The 23,426-nt window shown below is 31.5% G+C and overlaps 5 protein-coding genes across 10 annotated transcripts; 4 read left to right on the forward strand and 1 right to left on the reverse strand.

The window, feature by feature from the left end:
* Positions 1-4,479: 4,479 nt before the first annotated feature.
* On the forward strand, positions 4,480-5,296 carry LOC120359820. The gene is made up of 2 exons (XM_039459070.1): positions 4,480-4,765; positions 4,845-5,296. The coding sequence occupies exons 1-2, from the start codon at positions 4,584-4,586 to the stop codon at positions 5,056-5,058; spliced, it is 396 nt and encodes a 131-aa protein (XP_039315004.1). The 5' UTR covers positions 4,480-4,583; the 3' UTR covers positions 5,059-5,296.
* Positions 5,297-5,977: 681 nt separating this feature from the next.
* Positions 5,978-9,892, forward strand: LOC120359819. Its single transcript, XM_039459069.1, has 6 exons — positions 5,978-6,351; positions 7,128-7,222; positions 7,378-7,551; positions 7,742-7,971; positions 8,151-8,906; positions 9,004-9,892. The coding sequence occupies exons 1-5, from the start codon at positions 6,133-6,135 to the stop codon at positions 8,408-8,410; spliced, it is 978 nt and encodes a 325-aa protein (XP_039315003.1). The 5' UTR covers positions 5,978-6,132; the 3' UTR covers positions 8,411-8,906; positions 9,004-9,892.
* Positions 9,893-11,298: 1,406 nt separating this feature from the next.
* Positions 11,299-13,877, forward strand: LOC120359773. The gene is made up of 6 exons (XM_039458772.1): positions 11,299-11,378; positions 11,615-11,788; positions 11,974-12,203; positions 12,384-12,601; positions 12,948-13,192; positions 13,289-13,877. The coding sequence occupies exons 1-6, from the start codon at positions 11,299-11,301 to the stop codon at positions 13,515-13,517; spliced, it is 1,176 nt and encodes a 391-aa protein (XP_039314706.1). The 3' UTR covers positions 13,518-13,877.
* A 3,100-nt stretch (positions 13,878-16,977) lies between these two features.
* LOC105194381 (tRNA pseudouridine synthase A) lies at positions 16,978-23,400 on the forward strand. 6 transcript variants are annotated; one of them, XM_011159268.3, is made up of 6 exons: positions 16,978-17,394; positions 21,327-21,739; positions 21,926-22,262; positions 22,343-22,601; positions 23,001-23,146; positions 23,225-23,400. In XM_011159268.3, the coding sequence occupies exons 1-6, from the start codon at positions 17,159-17,161 to the stop codon at positions 23,331-23,333; spliced, it is 1,500 nt and encodes a 499-aa protein (XP_011157570.1). In that variant the 5' UTR covers positions 16,978-17,158; the 3' UTR covers positions 23,334-23,400. The 6 variants fall into 6 exon arrangements, with proteins under 6 accessions (XP_011157570.1, XP_011157587.1, XP_011157583.1 ...); XM_011159285.3 differs by having other exon boundaries at positions 17,255-17,394; positions 21,311-21,739; positions 23,225-23,339; XM_011159281.3 differs by lacking the exon at positions 16,978-17,394 and adding an exon at positions 20,556-20,955 and having other exon boundaries at positions 21,311-21,739; positions 23,225-23,339.
* LOC105194416 (probable 39S ribosomal protein L45, mitochondrial) lies at positions 18,474-20,573 on the reverse strand. Its single transcript, XM_011159313.3, has 6 exons — positions 20,287-20,573; positions 19,675-20,013; positions 19,384-19,535; positions 19,164-19,212; positions 18,919-19,068; positions 18,474-18,852 (listed from the first exon to the last, which is right to left on the reverse strand). Exons 1-6 carry the CDS (start codon positions 20,335-20,337, stop codon positions 18,565-18,567), a joined length of 1,029 nt encoding a protein of 342 aa, XP_011157615.1. The 5' UTR covers positions 20,338-20,573; the 3' UTR covers positions 18,474-18,564.
* Positions 23,401-23,426: the final 26 nt, after the last annotated feature.

Raw genomic sequence — 23,426 nt, forward strand, 5'->3', positions numbered from 1 at the left:
GATAATTATAAATAATTATTAGGAATAAAAAATTTACATGATAGGGAGATGCTGTGACACAGTCGCGAGTTGTGGGCCCCAAAAATATTTTAAATCATACATTGTGTTGCTACACACTAGTTCGTGAAAAGATGCGAGCCACGACCTGCTTCTGATAATAATAATTAATTATTATGAATAAAAAATTTACACGATAATAAGATGCTGTGACACTGCCGCGAGTTTTAAGTCCCAAAAGCATTTTTTCTACAGCTCTCAACATATTAAAGAGTCTTCCAAGGAGTTCCGGTCGATTCCAACATTAGATAATCAACAAAAAGTTAATAACTTCCAAAAAAGTTAAATTTTCGCATACATAGGTGAAATGCTGGTCTTTTTCGAAGAGTTCTGTGTACGAAAAAATATTTTTCCTACAGTTCTCAACATATTAAAGCGTCTTCCGAAGAATTCTGGTCGATTCTATTACTTATTAATTAAAAAAAAAATTGTTATCTTTGTGAAAGACATATTTTCGCCTATATGGGTAAAACGCTGGTCTATATTCAAGAGTTCTGTGTACAACAAAATATTTTTTATCTAGTTCTGAACGTATTTTAGCTTTTTTGGAAGTTAATAATTTTTTGTTGATTAACTAATATTGGAATCGACAGCAACTCTTCGGAAGGCGCTTTAATATGTTGAGAACTGTAGGAAAAATATTTTTTCGTACACAGAACTCTTCGAAAAAGACCAGCATCTCACCCATATATGCGAAAAATCGGCCTTTTTTGGAAGTTAATAATTTTTTGTTGATTAACTAAAATCGGAATCGACCGCAACTCTTCGGAAAGCGATTTAATATGTTGAGAACTGTAAGAAAAATATTTTTTCGTACACAGAACTCTTCGAAAAAAACCAACATCTCACCCATATATGCGGAAAATCGGCCTTATTCGGAAGTTATTAATTTTTTGTTGATTAACTAAAATCGGAATCGACCGCAACTCTTCGTAAGGCGCTTTAATATGTCGAGAGCTGCAGGAAAAATATTTTTGGGCCCAAAACTCGCGGCAGTATCACAGCATCTCATTATTGTGTGAATTTTTTATTTATAATAATTAATTATAATATTATTATCAGAAACGGGTATTATCAAGGGCCGCAACTCTTTACGAACTAGTGTGTAGCGACACAATGTATAATTTAAAATATTTTTGGGGTCCAAAACTCGCGACACTGTCACAGCATCTTCCTATCATGTGGATTTTTTATTCATAATAATTATTTATAATTATTAGAAGTGCGCTAGCTGTTCACGAGCTTGTGTGTGGGGACGTAATTCGCTATTTAAAACTTTTGTATAGCCCAAAACTCGTGCCAGAAATGTAGCATCTCACTATTGTACATTTCTTATAATAATTACTTATAATTATTGGATTTTAATTATCAGAACTATTGACTGAACCTATCTAGATTTCAAAACTCCACGGATTTTTACTCTCCCACCGTTATAGATTCAAGATACGGTGAAATGCTATTTGACATTATCGGAAGTTAGCATCTCATTTCTTAAAACCGATTTTTACAGTAAATTTGACAAAACTGTTGTTAAAACTTATCAAGAACTATGCAACTATACTGGATGCTAATTAATACGCAGTTTTAGCGTGAGATGCTCACATTTGAGATGCTAACTTCACACATTCCAATGCATATGCATCAATAACCTTGACCGCTTCAGTCTTTGCATTAGCTTCGTCGTTCGATAAGAAATCAACGTGCCATCAAGATACCGAGTAATTCAAAAAAAAGACATGTTTATTCAAATCATGATAACAAATAAAATTGATTCAGCCATGAATAAATGTACGCAATATGTAAGCAAAATGTACCACGGTATATCTTTGATCTACATCAAAACCATTATAAAACATTGAATGCATTGTCTATTTTTATTATCTACACCATCCTGCAGTCTGTAAAATGTGTATTTATTTTCATCATTAGACGGGAATTTCTAATCAAAGAATAAATAATTAATAGCTATACTGTATTAATGCAATATTAATGTGTGTTCTTTTTCTCTCTTATTTTTAGCTATAAAGAGAGTGTATTTAAGTTAAATTGGTTCGTATGTATGTATAAAAAAACATTCACGAGAGATATTACCTAAAACAACACATTACCCATTTCATTTATTTTTCATTCTGTTTTCCTTGATTATAGGAATATGTGAACAATATGATCAAACATATGATAACTTCCGTAATTAGTACTATGCAAAAAAATTATACATATCACTGCCGTTACAAATCGGCAAAGTACGTAGCAAAGTGTCTTTGTAATACGAGTGTTATTACTGAGCCTGACTACGTCAAGTGTTACCATCGTCCAAAATGATGAATGGCGTCATTTGGAACAAGATAAAGAAGGCCTTTGTGCCAATTTCCAGTGTACCGATGTTTGCCTTAATGCAACAAGAACGTCTTAGGCAAAATCGAGCACTGGAAACCCACAATTTCCAACTGCAAAATTTGACTCTAACAGCTTTCGAGGTAAGTGTTTCCAGAAAACGCAAATAGTTGAATTCTTGCATATCCCTCTTCACTTCTCTCATTAAAATTAATTCTTTAATATTTCATAATTAATCGTTTTTAGAAATCTTTGTTACAAAAAATTTGTACATTCAAAAATATTCATTGTATTTAAACTTTACCATAATGAGAAATATCGTATTTTTATAATAGCTGTGGCAATGCGAGAAAGAAAAGTTCTTCGAACTTTAAAAAAAAAACTTATTTACTGTTGTTGTAACTTAATATCGTTATATGATATATTAAATAATTACAAATATAAATTGATAGCAAAAACTTAGATAATAATTTATTTGATTACGTATTTTAGGAACCGTATTTCCTCGAATTTTACGATAATGATATGAAAGTTACAGGACTCTGCGGTGAATTATGGACTCTTCTTTCTGAACAATTAAATTTCACGTAAGATTGATCAAGCCACGATTTACTAACTGTGTTCATCAGAAAAAGCAACTTTTCAATTGTTAGAAGATTTTTTAATATCATAATAGTTCTTGCCCTTAAAATAGTTTCTCTTATGGATCTAAATATATAAATCAATCACAATAAAGAATCTTACAACAGTTGCAAAGCTGTTTTTTTTCTTTTAAATGCAGTAACTACACTATGAGATTAATTTCAAATAAAGAATAAACAATAATAAAAGAAAATTTCTAGATTACAACTAGTGAAATCAAATGAAACAAGTCTAGGTGCATCAGAGAAAAACCAAACTATTTTTCCACATGGATTATTAGGCGTAATTTCGCGCAAAGAAACTATCGCGATACCCAAAGTTGGAGCGTTCAATGTTCGGCTTAGAGCTACTGATTTTACAATACCATTGTGGATGAACAGGTATATATAAATACTCTATTTCACAATGGTATTTTTCTAATAAATGTGTTAAAAAAGAAACAATAGAATTTAAAAAAAAAGACATATAACAACGTGTAAAATTTATTCTTATAAGTTCCATAGATTTGTGTAATAATCTTAGAATAATTTTAGCCAGCGATTGTATATTCAAAATGAAATAATACACGACAGCTCATGGATGACGAAAGTGTTCTCCTGGAAAATATGGTGCTTAATACTGATTATGCACTTATTAGTGAGCATATGCAGTTTTTGGTCACAAATTGTTTCTGCACGAATCAGAAACGATAGCAAACGCTCAACCATCAGCGATCACATTTTTCATAACTTTGGAATGATTTGCAATCAAAGTACGAATAAATGTCTCTTTTAATTGTAAAATTTTTATAATTAGAAGGCAATGTAAATGCCACATACTATCATATTGTAAATACTGTGTAATATTTTTATATTTTTTAGTAAAATTTGTATCTTCTTAGAATTCGGATGATTTGAAAAAGTCTCATTTTTTAATTTTAAATTTTAAATGTGTTATAAATTATTATGAATGAGAAAGAAAGGCTTATGTTATTTTGAAATAATACGAAAATAACAAGCTCTTGCTATAGATAATTGCAAAATCCTTATCGAAATAAAATTATATGTATCATGTAGTAACAAAAAATTTTTAATTGAAATAATAATCATAATAGGTTACATTCCCGATGTTCTTATTGGAAGATCAAGAATAATAGAAATATCATTCGGCCTCTTTTGTTCTATATTATACATGTCATTTGGAGCTTTCTTATTCATTTGTATAACAAAAAGAATACACACTATGCCACCATTCTATGATCTAAACTCTCTTGTGGCTGATACAACCTATAATGTTGTCACTTTGAAAGGTTCTACTGCAGATATCGCCATTAAGGTATTAACAAATATATTCAATCATTTGTCTTATGCATCAAATTAATTTATAATTTATTACCTTTCAAACTACATCAAGTAGATTCTCGATTTTGCATATTTAACATAAAATACTTGTTACGTGTTATGTGTGTGTTAATATATTGGCTAATAAGAAATTTATAGGTAGACACTGATCAAGCTTTGGTACGAGTAAGAAATACAAAACGCGTTGTTGTTGCATCGACAGTTGAAGAAATGCTTAAATTGGCATGTATGAGAAGTAAAAAGAAGTATACCGTATTCCAAGGTGAAGATGAGTATAAAACAATAGATCAGACTGAATGTTATTTAACTCCAACTGGAAAATCCTATTTAAACACATGGATGGCTTCCGGCATTGTGAAAAATTTTAAATATAAAAGGACCATTGATCTCGGGTAAAGAAAAATGTCAGCGGCAATTATAACATAATCACATATTATTTTAATATGCTGTGTGAATAATTTTTATGCATAGGATACTCAAATTAAAAGAAGTTGGATTGTGGGATGCGTTAACAGATCGTTGGTTAAGAGAGAGACACCAACATGATGATATCACGACACTAGAAGCGATTGGGATGAATCAAGTTTCTTTAATAATTTTAATAATGTGCTGTGGAGTGATAATAGCTTTCGTTATTTTTATAATCGAAAAAATCGTATATGCTTATAAATGCAAACTATCATAATTTTTTGATTGTACTCTCATGAAGATTTTACAAAAGATTTATTTTGCCAACAGTTATTTAACTTGTATTCGAAAATTCTATTAGATTGTTGCGACTGGGTGTAGCCCGTGTAGCCTTTGATCATCCCGGCATTTTGCAGTTGGATGCCGGAAATTGATATCGAACAAGAAAAAGTCACTCGTTGACGACGGAGATTGTTAATTTTGCTGAGTAAATAAAGTCTGAATTTTTTTGTAAACTACTGTGAGTGTCTTTCCAGCTAGTGTGCTTGTGAGTGTGCGCCTCGAGTTACGCGAATCGAGTGTAACAATATTTATATTACAAATGCTGTTATTAAATTATAATTAAGCTATAATTAAAAGTTGTAATAATTGAAATGCTGTAATAATTAAAAATGCAATAAATAACAAAATTAAATAAACGTAATTATTTATGATTAAAATTTTAATTCTTTTATATGCTTTTATATATTTTAATTAATTTTTAATATTCTGCAAATTATGTAACTTATTAAAATAAATATACATATAAAATAATATTCAAACAAAGTTATAAAATTATAAAAAAAGTTAACATATATAAATTATAGAAAAAATTATCCAAAAATTTTCAACATAATTATATTCATTAAGCCTTTAATCTATAAATGGATATTAGATCTCAAAACTAGAAATCAGTTATAAAGAATTAAAGTACAATGGACCATTATCTTAATGCAAAAATGTAGGTGACACATATAAATAATAATTTTTTTATTGACAGACGAAATGAGACAGCTGGTCATAGTTTAGATATACGCCATTGAGGATGATCAATTGGACAATTAATTGGACGTATTACCTGATGTCTATCAACTAACAAGAATGACTCACCTACATGCCATCGATCTTCAATAATATCGTAACATCCATTATGCGTGTTTGTGAGACCGATCCATTAGAGAAAAATAATAAATCGCACTTTACGATCTGCGTATCTCATTGAAAGCTGCAGTCTAATATGTTCTCATTTGTCTGCATCCTGTGTAGAATTATCGACACGGACAATTAGTTCCACGATAGAAGTTTGCAAGAAATGGCTGTGCGATTTGTTGTAACGGTCGCGATTTTTCAGCTCGCAATCTCGAGTTGCTATGCCGTGACCGGTGTAATCTGGCACAAACAACAGCAGAAATTCGTGCAGTTGTTTAGCATTCCGCAATTCGCCGCTTTTCGAAAGGAAAATCTGGCCACAAAGTACTCGTTAGAGAAGCGGAATTTAACAGGAGAAGTGGTGAAAGTTGTATATTATGAGGTGCGAACACAATTACAAAATGATCAACATACAGCTTTTTCTTTTGCAAGATGTTACATATTACTTATCAATGAGCTTCACTGTACAGAGCGCAATGATGACAACCCTCTGTGTTGAAGAATTTATTAAGCTGGAAACACATGATGTATGATTTCTATGTCTATTTTCTGCATAATTGTACGGTTTGCTGTTTAAAGAGCTACATAAAATCATCACACTGTCAATAGTGATGAATCACTTGCATGGTGAGACGCGCAGTAAAATATCATATCACGAATAAACAATAGTGTTTATTTTTAATTAATAAAATTCAGAAATGATGGGAACTGATTGCTTTAGTTGTACTATTAAATTATGAAATTTAAAGAAAAAATCGTAAACGTAGGAAAATTAGGATTTGAAAGTAATTTCAAAAAAGAAACAAGGGGAAAGGAGTTTTTTTAAGTTATCAAGTACATCTCGGGAGATGTTGCCAATCATCTACTTAATCATGTTTTTAACGCTTTAATTGGTATACGCAAAAAAGCAAAATATAAAATAATCTCTTCTTTAAATGTTCACAATAAACATAGAAATAATGCAGGCTAGTGTGCAGCATTCAATGCACAAACATATCTAACATGCAAAGCAGGCATAAAAGCGTGCAAGTTGATTATTCATGAAATCATACATGGTGTGATTCCAGCTTTTTTCATTAGACTTGTACGCTGTTATAGTAATCGACTGTATAATGATACTGTTGTAACAATTAAACAACGATTATGCTATACTTATAGGAAGCAAATATGGTAATGTATACCGACAATGATACGAAAATCAATGGATTTTACGGCGAACTGTGGAGTCTTCTCGCGGATTATCTTAATTTTACGTATGTTACAACGAATACTTTTTTTCAATAAATTTACATTAAATAAATTTTTTTCGTAAGAGTGCATACATGTTTGAAATTTGATATACACTTATTCATCTCGCACGTAATAAAGTTTAATTATTAATTGTAAGTCAAAGTATTACGCTCCTCAGACTTGTACCGATCAAAAAAAATTTTCGAATTTTTGGTCAGAGACTAGAAAACGGTACTCAGACCGGTTTACTTGGCGTTCTCGGGCGAAATGAAGCTCATGTATTATTGAGAAGTGGATACACTGTAAGTCTCATGGACATTTTACAGTATACTACACCTCTTTGGAAAATCAGGTAAACTCACTTGTCGATATAAGAAATATAACAATAATAAAGTATGATCAAGAAACCACTAATCCATGACTCGAAATTAATAGTCGAGAATAGTTCCCTCCCTGTACTTTTAGTAAAAATTAGAAATAGAGAAAAAAAATATTTTATTTGCAATGTATACGTAATTGTTATTAATTAATTAATGTTTTAGCTTTCATATTTATGTTGTACCGGAATGGCAATTCGATAATACATGGATGCTAAAGTTATTTTCATGGCAATCATGGTTTTATACAATGTTCTTGTTCATCATCCTAAGTTGCGTCGGCTATTTTCTGCAAAAAGTTCCCACGGACAAACCCAAACGCAAAAGAAAAGGCTCTATAGATTACACTATAAGCGATCATGTTTTTTATACATTCGCTATAATGACCGCACGAGGTGCTTAATTCAATTAAAGAAAAAAATATAATAAAAGTATTTGTGAAAAAATAATTACTAAAAATTGAAATATTCATTTTCACTAAAACAAAATAAAAGAAGATTTCTGTTTTTAGATCGAAATATTAATTAAAAGTTCAACAATTGAAGTTACAATAAAATAATCTGGGTTTTTTTAGGCGATCCACCTGAAGCTTTTTACAACAAGTTTAGAATCTTGTCGCTGTCAAAGAGTATATTTGCATGGCTAATACTGTTGGCCTTTAGTTCTCATCTTATATATCGCATGACAAATAGACAACTGATGCTGCCGTTTAATGATGTAGAATCTCTTATTAAAAATACACATTACACCTTACTGGCGTTTCGTGGCAGCTTTCTCTACAATTATTTTAGGGTAAACATAAGATTACTTGCACATGTATCTATTTTCTATTAACTGCTTATTAATTAATTGTTAATTAACTATTTATATTTCAAATAGTATTTCGTCGATTTAGTTTTGCACTAAAATCGTGGTAAAGCTTTTTTCAAGTAATTTAGGAGGGCATTCATCAGAAATATTATAACCAATATAAAGTAATATAAATTTTATGCAAAATTAGGTAAAAATATTGAGATATTTGCACAACTTGAAATAACCTTTACAAAAAAATCACATTGTATAATTATAATTCACAACTTATTTTTTAGGAAAAATATCAAACATTGATCAAGAAAGATTCGTCGCGTATACGTTTTATAGACGTTTCGGAAAACATGCACGATACAGCTTGCAGCGATATGAAAAAATACGCAATGTTTCAGTCCGAAGACCGATTTATGGCAATGAACAGAGCTGGTTGCCCTCTTCAGCCTGTGGGTAGTTTTAACGAAAGCTGGATGACGTTCGCACTTCAAAAGAACTTTCGTTATAAGAAGGCCATCAATACTGCGTGAGTATTGCATAAATTAACATTATTAATTAATTACTTTTTAGAAATTATTAGAAACAATCTCGAAGATTTTATGGTATAATTGCATTGTTTTCAGACTCGTCAAATTTAGAGAAGTCGGACTGTTGCATGGCCTTAAAGAATATTGGCTTCATCCTAGAGTTATAAATGCAGATCAGGCGGCGTTTAAAAGGATCGATTTGGGCCAAGTCCATTTAATTTTTCTATTATTGTGTTGTGGGATATTGATATCGCTTGTGATACTCGTTTTGGAAAAGATAATGTACTATTACGAAACAAAAAATGTCCGACAACGTAGACGTAGAAATAGATAATCGCACATTTCGGAAATTATTTAAAAAAATATAACACATTTAAAATTCATAACTTTTTAAAAATTAAAATAATTTCTTTGTTCTATGCAAATTTTATCTTATGTCTCTTTATAATTTATTTCTTCTAGTTCTTTGTACAATAAAATTTTTATGCTTACAATATTTGGTCTAAGTAATATTATACGTATTATAATCAATATGTAGATACTCAATCATTAATTGTGTTAATATAAGAGAATCACGACAAACATAAAATTGATATCGATCGCTTCAACGCTCACATTAGTTCAATGATGACATGTACAACAACAGCATAACATGATTCAAAGCGCAACGGTATTCTGCATTAGGTATAGCAATAACAACTAAAATTGATTAATCATGAGTGAAATGTATAAACGCAATGCGAAATCCAATGCGGATATTACTAGTGAATTAATAGCGTCAAAAAAATTAATCTATTAATTCGGGCTCTTCATATTGGGATACTGGGATACTCAGTGCGATTTTCGTCACATTGCTCTAACTTTGATTATCTGACTTTGTTTTACTCTGAGGTATCCACTTTACACGTGCTAAGTTAAAAGATACGTTTTCAATTCAGATATAATGTGACAAAGTTACAGGGTTTCAAAACTCCAATGTAACAGGGAAGATAACTAAAAATAGGTATAGCTAGATTGCATACTTTTACAGTAATTTTATTTTATTGTTTATTTAATTTTCGTTAGCTTTAGAATATATATTCGTACATAATTTATTGTAACAAATATATCTATACTCTGAAAAATAGAAATCCGTTTAAAATAATGATTTAATCTTGGGATGGAATTTATAAAGCAAGATTTTATCTAAAGTAACACAATGACACACATTTCTATTTCATATAATCACAGCACACTATTCCGATAAGTTTTTTTTTTCTTCAAGATCATAAATTATACGTCAACGGATATGTAATAAAAATTTCGAGTTGAGCCACCCACAACAAATAATAATTCTGCAAATCTGCATAAAGCATTAACGGAGTATCTATATAAGGCTATTACATCTGATTACATTTCATATTTTGCCTTTGTCTGAGGCATTGTTTGTATCCTGTGTAGAATTATCAACACGGACAATTAGTTCAACGATAGGAGTTTGTAAGGAATGGCTATGCGATTTATTGTAACGGTCGCGATTTTTCAGCTCGCGATCTCGTGTTGCTATGCCGTGACCGGTGTAATCTGGCACAAACAACAGCAGAAATTCGTGCAATTGTTCAGCATTCCGCAATTCGCCGCTTTACATGAGAAAAATCTGGCCAAACAACACTCATTAGAGACGCAGAATTTAAGGGGAAAAGTGGTGAAAGTTGTATATTATCAGGTGCGGACATATAGTTCCAAAATGATCAATGTACAGCTTTTTCGCACAGCATTTAACGCACAAATGTATTTAGTATGCATTAAAGCATGTATAAAGCGTGCCAGCTAATTATTCATGAAATCATACACCAAGAAAAAAATTATAATTAAAGTCAAGAAATCTTTTTTTTAAACTGATTTTTTTAACTTGAAATAAAAATACTTTTGAAAAAAATAAAAATTTATTTGATTTCAAGAAATGACGTTATTAGCTTTTACTAAAGTAAATAATTTGTTCAAATTATTTATTTAATTAATATAAATAACTTTTTAATTCAAAGGAATACTGATGGAATTATAAGAAATAATTTACTTGTTTTTCATTTAAAAATACATTTCTTTCATTTAAAAAAAGATTTTCGTTATCCAGCCAAATTATTTCTTTGATTCTAATAAAAAGAAATAACCAAGAAATTTCTTCACATCAAAGAAACTTTTGTTTGATCGTATAGCAGTGCACAAATTTGTTTGATACAAAACAAATTTTCTTTGATTCAAAGAATCTTTTCTTTGGATGTACATCATGTGATTCCAGCTTTTTTTATTAGACTTTTAAAACTGTTACAGTAATTGACTGCATAATAATTGTTATAATAATTGAACAACGTCTATGACAATTACACTTACTTATAGGAAAAGAATATGGTAATGTTTTACGACAATGATACGAAAATCGACGGTTTTTATGGCGAAATGTGGAGTCTTCTTGCGGATTATCTCAATTTTACGTATGTTACAACGAATACTTTTTTTCAGCGAATTTACATTAAATAAATTTTTTTGTAAGAGCGCATACATGTTTAAAATTTGATATACACTTGTTTATCTCGCGCGTAATAAAGTTTAATTATTAATCGTAAGTCAAAGTATTGGGTCATTAAGTATGAAACTTTACACACGAGAATATCTTGATATTCACATGTATAAAGTTTCATACTTAATGACATAATATTATGCTCCTCAGACTTGTCCCGATCAAAAAAAATTTTCGAAATTTTGGTGAGAGGCTAGAAAATGGTACTCAGACCGGTTTACTTGGCGTTCTCGGGCGAGATGAAGCTCATGTAATAATAAGAAGTGGATACACTGTAAATCTCATGGATCTTCTACAGTATACTGTACCTCTTTGGAAATTCAGGTGAACTTACTTATCGATATAATAAATATAATAATAATAAAATATAATCAAGAAACCACTAATTCGTGACTCGAAATTATTCGAGAGTAGTTTTCTCTCAGTACTTTTAGTAAAAATTAGAAATAGACAAAACATATTTTATTTGTAATGTACACATAATTGTTATTAATCAATTAATGTTTTAGCTATCATATTTATGTTGTACCGGAATGGCAATTTGATAACACATGGGTGTTAAAGTTATGTTCATGGCAATCGTGGTATTTTACAATGTTCTTGTTCATCATTCTAAGTTGCTTCGGCTATTTTCTGCAAAAAGTACCCACGGACAAGCCCAAACGCAAAAGAAAAAGCTCTATAGATTACACTATAAGCGATCATGTTTTTTACACGTTCACTATAATGACCGCACGAGGTGCATAATTCAATTAAAAAAATATATGTAGTAAAAGTATTTGTGAAAAAATTACTAAAAATTGGTGAAATACTCATTTTCAGTAAAACAAAGTGAACGAAGATTTCTGTTTTTAAATCAAAATATTAATTAAAACTCAACAATTGAAGTTATAATAAAAAAATCTGCATTTCTTTTTAGGCGATCCACCTGAAACTTTTTACAACAAGTTTAGAATATTATCACTGTCAAAGAGTATATTCGCATGGCTAATACTGTTGGTTTTTAGTTCTCATCTTATATATCACGTGACAAATAAACACATGATCCTATCGTTTAATAATGTAGAATCTCTTATTAGAAATACACAGTACACCTTATTGGTATTTCATGGCAGCCTTCTCTACAATTATTTTAGGGTAAACATTGTAGATTACTAGCAAATCTATTTTCTATTAACTGTTCATTAATTAACTGTTAATGAACTATTTATGTTTCAAGTTTCAAATAATATTTCGCCGATTTATTTTTGCACTAAAATCGTGGTAAAGTCGTTTTCAAGTAATTTAGGAAAGCATCTATCAAAAATATTATAACAATATAAAGTAATATAAATTTTATGCAAATTCAAATAAAGAAAAGATAATACTGAGATAATATTGAAAATATCTTATTCTTAATTATTAGTTAATTATTAGCACAACTTAAAAAAACCTTTACAAAAAAATCACATCGTTTAATTATAATTTAGGATTTATTTTTTAGGAAAAATATGAAACATTGATCGACAAAGATTTGTCGGGGCGTATACGTTTTATAGAAGTTTCGGAAAACATGCACAACATAGTTTGCAGCAATATAAAAAAATACGCGATGTTTATGTCCGAAGAGCGATTTATGGCAATGGACAGACACAGTTGCCCTCTCCAGCCTATAGGTAGTTTTAACGAGACCTGGACAACGTTCGCACTTCAAAAGAACTTTCGTTATAAGAAGGCCATCAATACTGCGTGAGTATTGCATAAATTAACATGATTAATTATTTTTCAGAAATTATTAAAAACAATCTCAAAGATTTTATGATGTAATGTTATTCTTCTTTTCAGACTCATCAAATTTAGAGAAGTCGGACTGATAGAAGGCCTTAAAGAATATTGGTTTAATCCTAAAACGAATATAGATCAGGCGACGTTTAAAAAGATAGATTTGGGTCGAGTTTATCTAATTTTTCTATTACTGTGTTTCGGGATATTGATATCGCTTGTGATACTCGTTTTGGAAAAGATAACGTACTATTACGAAACAAAAAATATCCGACAACGTAGACGCAGATAATCGCAAATTTCGGAAATTATTTAAACAAATATAACAAATTTAAAATTTATAACTTTTTCAAAATTAATAATTTCTTTGTCCTATGCAAACTTTATTCTATGTCCCTTCATAATTTATTTCTTTTGGTACTTTAAATAATATTTTTTTATTTACAATATTTAATTTAAATAATATTATACGTAAAATCAATATGTAAGAACCATGAATTGTGTGTTTGTATCGAAAAATCACGGCAAACATAAAATTGATATCGATTAACGCTCGCATTAGTTTAATGACGACATGTACATGCAATAAAAGCATAACGTGATTCAAAGCGTTACGATATTCTGCATTATAGCAATAACAACTAAAGTTGATTAATCATAGGTGAAATGTGTAAGCGCAATGCAAAATCCGATGCGGATATTTCTTAATAATGTTAAAAAGATAAATGTATTAATTCTGATTCTTCAAATGGGGTACTCAGTGCGATTTTCATCATATTGCTTTAACTTCATTTATCTAACTTTGTCTTAATCTGAGGCATCAATTTTGCATGTGCTAAGTTAAAAGATATGTTTTTAATTTAGATATAATGTGACAAAGTTACAGGATTTCAAAACTCTAATGTAACAGGGAAGATAACTAAAAATAGATATAGTGAGCTAGAGTTAAAAGAATTGCATACTTTCACAGTAATTTTATTATATTATTTAATTTTTGTTAACTTTAGAATATATATTTGTACATAAATTTTTGTAACAAATATATCTGTACTCAGAAAAATAGAAATCGGTTTAAAAATAATGATTTAATCTAAGAATGGAATTTATAAAACAAGATTTTATCTAAAGTAACACAGTGACACACATTTCTATTTCATATAATCACAGTACACTATTCTGATAAATTATTTCCCTTTAAGATCATAAATTACATGTCAACGGATATGTAACAAAAATTTCGAATTGCACCACCCACAACAAATAACCATCTTGCAAATCTGTGTAAAGCATTAACATAGTATCTATATAAGATTATTACATCTAATTACATTCCATATTTTGCCAATGTCTGAGAAAATGAACAGTGTGATATGGAATAAGATGTAGAAAACCTTTGTACCAATTTTTAGCATACTGATTTGTATCATAATACAACAAGAATTTAGAATCGAACACTCAAAATCCAAAATGTTCAACTTTGGAATTTTGCTTTAACATCTTTCGACGTATGCTCTTATAAAATATCCAATAGTTATTCTAAGTTTGATTTATTAATATTTGTTTAATTTAAAAAAAGCTTGATTTACATTTAGAAATTTGAATTATGAACAATTTAAATTATATTAAAAACATATTTATTCAATATTTAAGAAAAAAGAGGTACTCTTTATTGTTTACTTTTTAATTTTTTAAATAATATTTGAAATTAAAACTTAAGTTTATTAAGTCTTGAAAAAAAAGAAATTGCAAAAACCTTTATGAAGAAAATAATTTATAGATATTTGAGCCTCAATAAATTAATAATAAATTATTATATAATAGTATTTTTAACTAAGTTTTCTTAATGCTTATAAATGGTTGTTATTTACTAAATAATGATCCATGAAGAAATTTCTTTAGAAACAATGTGTCATTATTTTTAGTAACATCCATCAAATTAATCCTCAAGAGGATCTTGCATAAAACCGATCGCATTATAGAATAAATTAATCTTAAAAGTGATTTGACAGATCACAAAATCCTTTCATAGAATAAAAGTACGCATCAAAATAAACTTGGAGAGGATAGATTTTACGAGAAAATCAGAGAAAATCGAAAGAAAGAAGAAGAATCCTGAGAGTGGCCATCAGCCATCAGTGACCATGTCCACGATTTAGCTGATATGATTTTTTGAGACGTTATACGCCATCTCTACAACGTGGACATACACTACGATGTCAAGTTAGATCTCAGAAAGCACGTCACCCGCAACTGCAATGTTGGTGCACCTGGCGAAAAGAGCGCCACATGTGTCGCAATAAACTTCAAATCAATTCTTCCTATCCTAACCGCGTTTTTGCGCGATTTATTGAGTCGTTTTATCATGATTTATGCGAGCTCAATCGGAACGAGACGCAAATACTGAAATGTCGGGGCGAATAAACATTGCAGTAGATACAAATGAATTGACTCACCGTTCCCCGCTGGTCGCTCCGTCCAGCTCCGTCTCGGCCGCAACCTCGACTATTAGAAATACAAATCCTCTTCATGACGATTCGTCTGGATTCACACTTGGCACAAATGCGCGACACTTCGTTTTCGGCATTCTCGGTATTCACGCCCGTCGAAAACTCGAGATACGGGATACGATAGAGGCCACGGAGAAGACGCAATTAAACGCGTAACGCGACGTCCCGACTGACTGACCGTTGCCACTATAATGCCGGCTCAGCGGAGATAAACACACTCGTGGAAACGCGACCGAGAGCGAATCAATTGTCATACGACGTACTTATAATACTCGTGATACTTCGTCGGACGCTCCCGAGAGTAAACAATCACCGTGTTGTTCTTGGCTGTGCCCTTTCGTTCTCACTCGATTTCGACAAATCGACGACGCGTCCGAGAGACACAAACGTCGCCAACTTTATATCGACGTCGCGCGGATACGACGCAAGTCGAATCAGAAACCGAACTGCGAACTGAGGCTGCTCTCGGGCCATTCGGAAATGTACACTTGCGACACGCTCGCAATGGCAACAGCAAACACGTAAATCTCGCGAGATGAAAACGCAATTAAACGCATGTCGAAGCGTCACTGACATTGCGTTATTTTTAATTACACGTAATCCGTCACGTAAATCGCGAGCACGATCCACCGACTCCAAACGCGAAAGCGCCATGGCCAAACTACGACGAGCGTTCGAACACTTCAGTAGCTCACCGAACGGTAGTCAAACATGATTGGTCGTATTCGCGCACGAGAACAGTGAAAACCAATCACATTTAATCACTCAACGCGGAAGCCAGCCACTTTGTCGTGGCGTTATCAAATAATCGATTCGCGTTTGAATTTTATTGTTTTTCTAAGTGAAACAATTGTTGCCCGTTAATCAAAAGTTACAACGAAACATTAATCTAGAATTGTGATGTTCTCCTCAGAAGATGCGAAACACGATTGAACGCGACACGACTGGACACGGCTTCGCATCGTATCCGACACGACGGCTGTTGGCCCGAACGCTCGACACTTCACTTTACTCTTTCGACATTCCACGGTATTCTCGAAACACTCGCTCGCGTCAAAAACTCGTATAGGACGATGAGGATGCGAGGAGAAATGCGCCGCGACGCGCCGCGATCTTCCGCCGTGCTCCCTAGCCGACCGACTGCTGGCACTGCGTAGCAGCGACGGCAGTGGCGCAGCGGCGTGGCGCGGCGCGCAGGCGCGGCCACGCGCCAGTCACGCCGCTACGCAGTGCTACGCAGCGGGCACGAGTCGGTCGGTTAGGCGGGACGGCGAAAGGTCGCGGCGTGTTGCGACGCATTTCAGCTCGCAGCCTCGTCGTCCCGAGTACGAGTTTTTGATGCGAACGAGTGTTTCGAGAGTGTCGTGGAATGTCGAAAATGAAGTGAAATATCGGGCGTTCGTGCCATCATCCGTCGTCGGATACGATGCATGGTGCGAAGTCGTATCGCGTTCAATCATGTTTCGTATCTTCTCCTGTCTTCTCCGTTGCCTCGTATTCTCAGTTTTCGACGAGCGTGAGTACCAAGAATGTCGAAAACGAAGGATCGCGCGTTCGCGCCAAGTGTGAATCAAGACGAATCGTCGTGAGAAGAATCTTGGATCTCGAATGTTCGGCTGCTGCTGCCGAGATGGAGCTGGACGGAGCGACCAGCGGCGAACGGTGAGTCAATTTGTATTCGTAGCTACTGTTTATTCATCCCTACAATATTCGATATTCGTGCCTCGTCCTCATTACGTTTGCATAAATGATCGTCGGTACAGTGCAACGAATCAGTCAGTCGCGCAAAAGTGGTTAGGATAGGAATGATTTAAAGTGTTTGTATGCGCGCTGAGCGCTCCTTTCGCCAGGTGTGCCAACAGTCGCGAATGACGTGCTTAATGAATGAATAACTGAAAATGTTAATTATTTTTATTAAGAAATGAAGTTCGTAAATAATTTAAATGGAGGCGAGACAGAATATTACTGTATATTTTTATCATATTATGTTATTTTTATGGTAATTGCATTCCAATTTTTAAAATTTTAAATATGTTAATTTCTAAATTAATTTTTAGAGAAAAAGTATGAAGACAAGTAACTCAATAATTATATATAAAATTTTGTAAAGAGTAAATTATTGCAGAACAGACGATTATTTCTGAAATGTTTAATAATAAGATAATCAAAGGCACTCAATATTCACATCTTTTACATAAGCAGTTGAGATATATATATATTATCATCTCATCAATGCTAGAGTTCTCTTTAAAGGCAAATCTAATTATTAGATGTAATAATTTCATCTATTATTAAGTAATTTTTTAAATAAGCTATTGATATTAATGGAAGTTGAACTAGCGCACCTGTTAAAAAATCGTTGGTTAGAAAATAATTAAACAGCATTACGATATTATAGTGCACCTATTGAAATACATCAAGTATTTTTAATAATTGCAGATGTGTTGTGGAGCAATTAATTACTGCTTTTATTATTCTCATATTTGAAAAAGTTGTATTTGCTTATGAAGAAATTGTGATTATTTTTACTTATATTCCATCACAAATTTTGTAGATTTACTTGCAAATAATAATTTAATTAATATTAAAATTGCTTAATCATAATCAACTTTGTAATTGTGTATTATAATGTAATTGTGTAATAATACTCCTATAATCAAACTGATAATAACCAAAACTGAGATTTGGTAAAGCACTTTTGTGAAAATATTGATGCAAATTTTCTTGGAAAATAAATGCACTTTTGGATTATTGCATAAATTGCAATATATTTTATATCTTAGTATCATATAAAATAAACATGATTTGAAACAGTTTTTACACATAATACATTCATGAAGGTTGCGTGCTTGTTGCATCCTTTGGCGTATCTTCTGTTAATGTAGCTTCTACAGGCTGCGGCTCGGTTGGTACGGGATCATGATCCTCTTTCGGCAAAATATACGTGCCTTCCGCTACGTCTGTGGGAGCCATCCAAGATGGTATAATTTTATCGTGAATTCGCCACACGCCGTACTCATTAGCTAAATGCTTTTCAAATACTATGTATTCTAATACGTCTTTCCTTAGAATTTCACTTCCTTGCATAAGACGCCCAAATCTATCATAAATTGCTAAAACCTGTAAATACAATTTTCGCTTACATTTACTGTTAAAAAAAAAAATTACAAAAGTTGTGTTATTAACCTGTTGTGTATGGAATCGGACAGTAAGTTGTGCAAAAACGTTTTCTTTTGTTAATATATTTGTAGTTCTTGCATGTACGATGCGGGCTGGTTCCAAAGACTCTAAGAACTTCCAGTGTATAGTTTTGTTCATCATGTTATGTGTTATTTTCTAAAATGCAGAAAGTATCATATTTATGTTACATAACAGATATAATAAATATTTTAAATTGGATACGAGATATATTTTATGTATTTTAAACTTACAGGATATGCAGATTCTGTAACATATTTTATTATCTCATCTTCTTTTTTTCTGTAATTTAAAAAATCCTTTTATGTAATAATAAACTTACAAATATGTAAAGAAGACACGCTCTATATATATTAATTATTTAAAAAACAATTTTTTCTAATTTATATAATACATTTGCAATTATAAAAGATATAAAAACATATACAGATATATTTGCCATTTTTCTCTTACGTGGTTATAGCTTCATGTGCCTTTTGATAGATATCTAAGGCCTCTTCTAGAAAATATGATGTCTTGAAAGCGTCATCAAATTGTTTAATTTTTCTGATAGCCATTAAAGACTTGCTCTTTTTTTCCAAGAATGTAAACTTTTGCTTTGCTCCCTACATTTCAATAATAAAATAAACAATTAAAAAATGTATATTTCATATTACATTTTAAAACTAGCAAGTACATTACTGTATATTTTACACATTGCACCAATTGCAATATAAAAAGTATAAATGAAAAGCATATGTATACCTCTTTAGTAATGGCAGAATATTTTCCATCACCTTCTGGAGCAACATAGGACTCAAAAATTCCCGAAGTACAACTGATATATGCCGGTCTTTCCTGCCAAGGTTTTTGAGGAAGGAAACCATGCTCTTTCATACGTGATCGTATTTTTTCATTGTCCAATTTAGTAGGATCGTCGTCGTCGTCCCATGAGGGAAGTTTTACTTTAATAACTTTCCTTTGTCTTTCCTTCTTCCATTTTGGATTCCAATGTTTATTTATGTATGCTACTTGTGTAGCATTATTTGGATTAATAGCAGCAACTAGTATCGGAAGATTGCTTTGAAACAGATTTCCACGTTTCTGTAATTACATAAATGATTCTCTGATTATAGTTAAAGACTATATTTGTAATTTCTTTTTTTAAAATTAAGATAATCGTTAATATCTAATTACTAAAATTAGACTAAAAAAAAACAGTGCAATTTGAAAAAGATTATTTCGAAATTTGAGAGAAGACTGTCAATATAAAAATTCTATGGAGAGTTCAACAAAACAATTAAATAAGAACACTTAAATATGTTATTGTACATTTCATTAACTTTGAAGAAATAGAGCTATATCAAATGCACATACCTGTAAAAGTTTTCCACAAGTAAACACGGGGTTTATGTATCTTAACAGCATTTTCACTAGAAACTCACTACTTTAGAAATGATGATTCAAGTTACTGTATAATTAAAAGATTACTGTTTTTAATATATTTCGTATTACATGCGTTTACATTTTAGGTTACGTTTCTTTTTTAATTCATCATTTTATCGGTAACGTTGAATGAACGTGCTACGTAGTACCAGAGAGTCTTCTCTGGCGGTAGTGTACGAAGAATTTCGACCAGTTTCGACGATCCCATGGACGAGGTTAGGTCGGTTAGGATAGGAATTGGAATGGTCGCTCTTTCTCGAATTTTTCTTCGGTAGGAGCAGTAGAACCGACCGAACCGACGAGTGCCGACGACGTTTCCAAATAACATATGTCTTTTTAGAGTTCAATTTGTCTTAATTGTATTGTGATTGTCATCGTTGATAGTACCAAGAAGTGCTGAATCGACTTGTGTATACACGAGTTTCGAATTAAAAATACAGTCACATGGTCTTCGTTGTGATATAAATGATTTTCAAACAAACGAGAAAGAAATTTGGACTGTTTTAACGTGGAAAATTATTTATGAGGGGAATTAAGGTGTTGCCAATGTTGTACAGTAGGACAAGATACTGCCTCTCAAACAAATCCATATTTTGCTGGGTAAAGATTCATTTAGGTATTATACACAAAGTATTAATATATAAAATATATATTAGAGATAGTGTGTGTAAACGGATTAATTTTTATGTAAAACAAATTGTCATAAGCTTATGAAAAGTTTGATAATTCATAAAATATCTGTTATATTTCACTTTTTTTTGTTGAGTTTAAATTACATTCTTTTTAAGAGTAATTCAATTAAGAACTAGAAAAGAATAAAGAATAAGCAAGTTAAACTGAGATTAAAATTAATCTACATTGGAAAAAATGAATGAATTAATCTGGTATTATATAATATCCATGTAACATTTTTGTTTAAACTTAGTTTTAATGCTACACCTGTAAATTTCGTTAGAAAACATTTGTCGCAGCACTACATCAGCTGCAATGCATCCGACGGCTGACACTGAAGTAGATGCCAATGTAAATACTACTATGCATGGAACTAAAAGACTCATGGACGATAGCAATGAGAATGAAGCAAAGGTACAGAAGACAGAAGAAATAGTACAGAAGCAGACAGAAGCGACAAAGGCAGAGGTGGTACAAAGAATTAAGAGAAAAAATCATGCCATGTTACTGGGCTACATTGGCAAAGACTATTATGGCATGCAAAGAAATCCTAATATGAAAACTATTGAGGAAGATTTGATTACCGCCTTACTAAAGGCAGATTTGATAAATACAGAACAATTTGAGAATATACGTTCAATAAATTTTCAAAGAGCTGCACGTACGGATAAAGGAGTGTCGGCGATTAGACAGATTGTCTCAATGAAACTACGTAAGACAAATATTTTGAATATTAATATTGAAATATTAGATATTAAATATTAATATCTTTTCTAAAAATTTTTTGAAAAGCAACTTTAATATTTATTATAATATTTACATGTTTATATTAATTTTATCACTTCTGTTTAAATTTGTTGCATTTATATTGCATTATGAATATCAAATGTTTTTACAGCGGAGAATATTGACAAAGCAGTAATAAATCAGTTTTTACCTGATGCAATCAGAGTATTTGGAATAAAACGAGTAACAAAAGGTTTTAATAGTAAAAACCAATGTGATGCACGTACCTACAGATACATCATTCCTTCCTTTGCATTTGCATTAGAAGATCAGAGTTTGTTAAAACTTGGAGAGGAAGTTAACGAAGACGAGAGAATCAAACAGTTATCAATTATTGATGAAAAGCCGTACACTGACTACAGATTATCTCCAGAATCTTTAGATAGATTAAATTCAATTTTAAAGCTTCTGGAAGGTACTAACAACTTTCATAACTTTACATCGAAAGTGTAAGTAAAGAGTAATGTAAAAAAATGTACTCAAACTTATTTGAATATTTAAAACTGAAGCACTTTCTGTTTGGTTACAGAAAACCGTTAGATCCACGTGCGAAACGTTATATAATCAGTTTCTGCTGCGTAGAGACGTTTGTTTCAAACGGAATAGAATTTGCGGTCTTAGAAGTTAAAGGACAAAGTTTCATGCTGCATCAAATTCGAAAAATGGTAGCGCTTGTAGTCGCGATTGCGAGGAATATGGTACCCGAAGAGACAATCAACGAAGCGTTAAAAACTATGGACAAAATGGATATACCACTTGCACCTAGTTTAGGATTGTGTCTGTGTCATGTAAGAAAATTGGCTTAATTTTTTTTTTACTTTATTATTTGGAGATTTTATCCTCCAAATGCTAATATAATACTGCAATTTTCAATTACTTTGAGATTACATATTTCATTTTTATCACAATGGGATGTTTATTTTCCATTTAAAATTTCTATTGGCTTAGTGTTGGTTTAGTGTTGGCTGACAAGGAAATCAAATCCTGATCTTTTATTTGGTAGACAGCTGTACTAGCACAGTGTCATTTAGCACTCTAATTATTTAAGATTATTTATTCAAATATTAAGAAAAATTAATAATCAAATATTAAGCAGATTTAACTTGTAAAACAAATTTGTTGCATGATTAATGTTAAATTTTTTAAGAATTTTTAAAGAATTATTCAAGGGATAAATATATTGGCAGGTGCATTACGATCATTATGGTAAAAGATATGGCACGGATGGCCTCCATGAAGCATTAGATTGGAAGGAATGTGAAGAAGAAGTAGAAATGTTTCAGAAGGCATATATTTTGCAACATATGGTGAACACCGAAATTTCAGAACAAACGTATCCTTTTTGAACAGAAACTTTTATATAGTAAATTTTTCTTTATATGTAAATACCTTAACTAATTCTTGTATATAGAACCTTGAAATGGCTAGCAGGCCTTCCTTTTTATTCCTTTAGTAACAGAGATATACTACCTGTGGAAGATGAAAAACAAGAGGTAGAGGTCGTGCATAATGATGTTTAGGTATAAACTAGCTGTTTCTGTATCAAATACAGTAAAAAAAAAATAAAGTTTTTAAATTATTATTAAAGTTTCTTTGTAAAACTATAACCTTCC

Source organism: Solenopsis invicta, chromosome 16, assembly GCF_016802725.1.
Source record: "Solenopsis invicta isolate M01_SB chromosome 16, UNIL_Sinv_3.0, whole genome shotgun sequence".
NCBI classification, from domain to species: domain Eukaryota; kingdom Metazoa; phylum Arthropoda; class Insecta; order Hymenoptera; family Formicidae; genus Solenopsis; species Solenopsis invicta.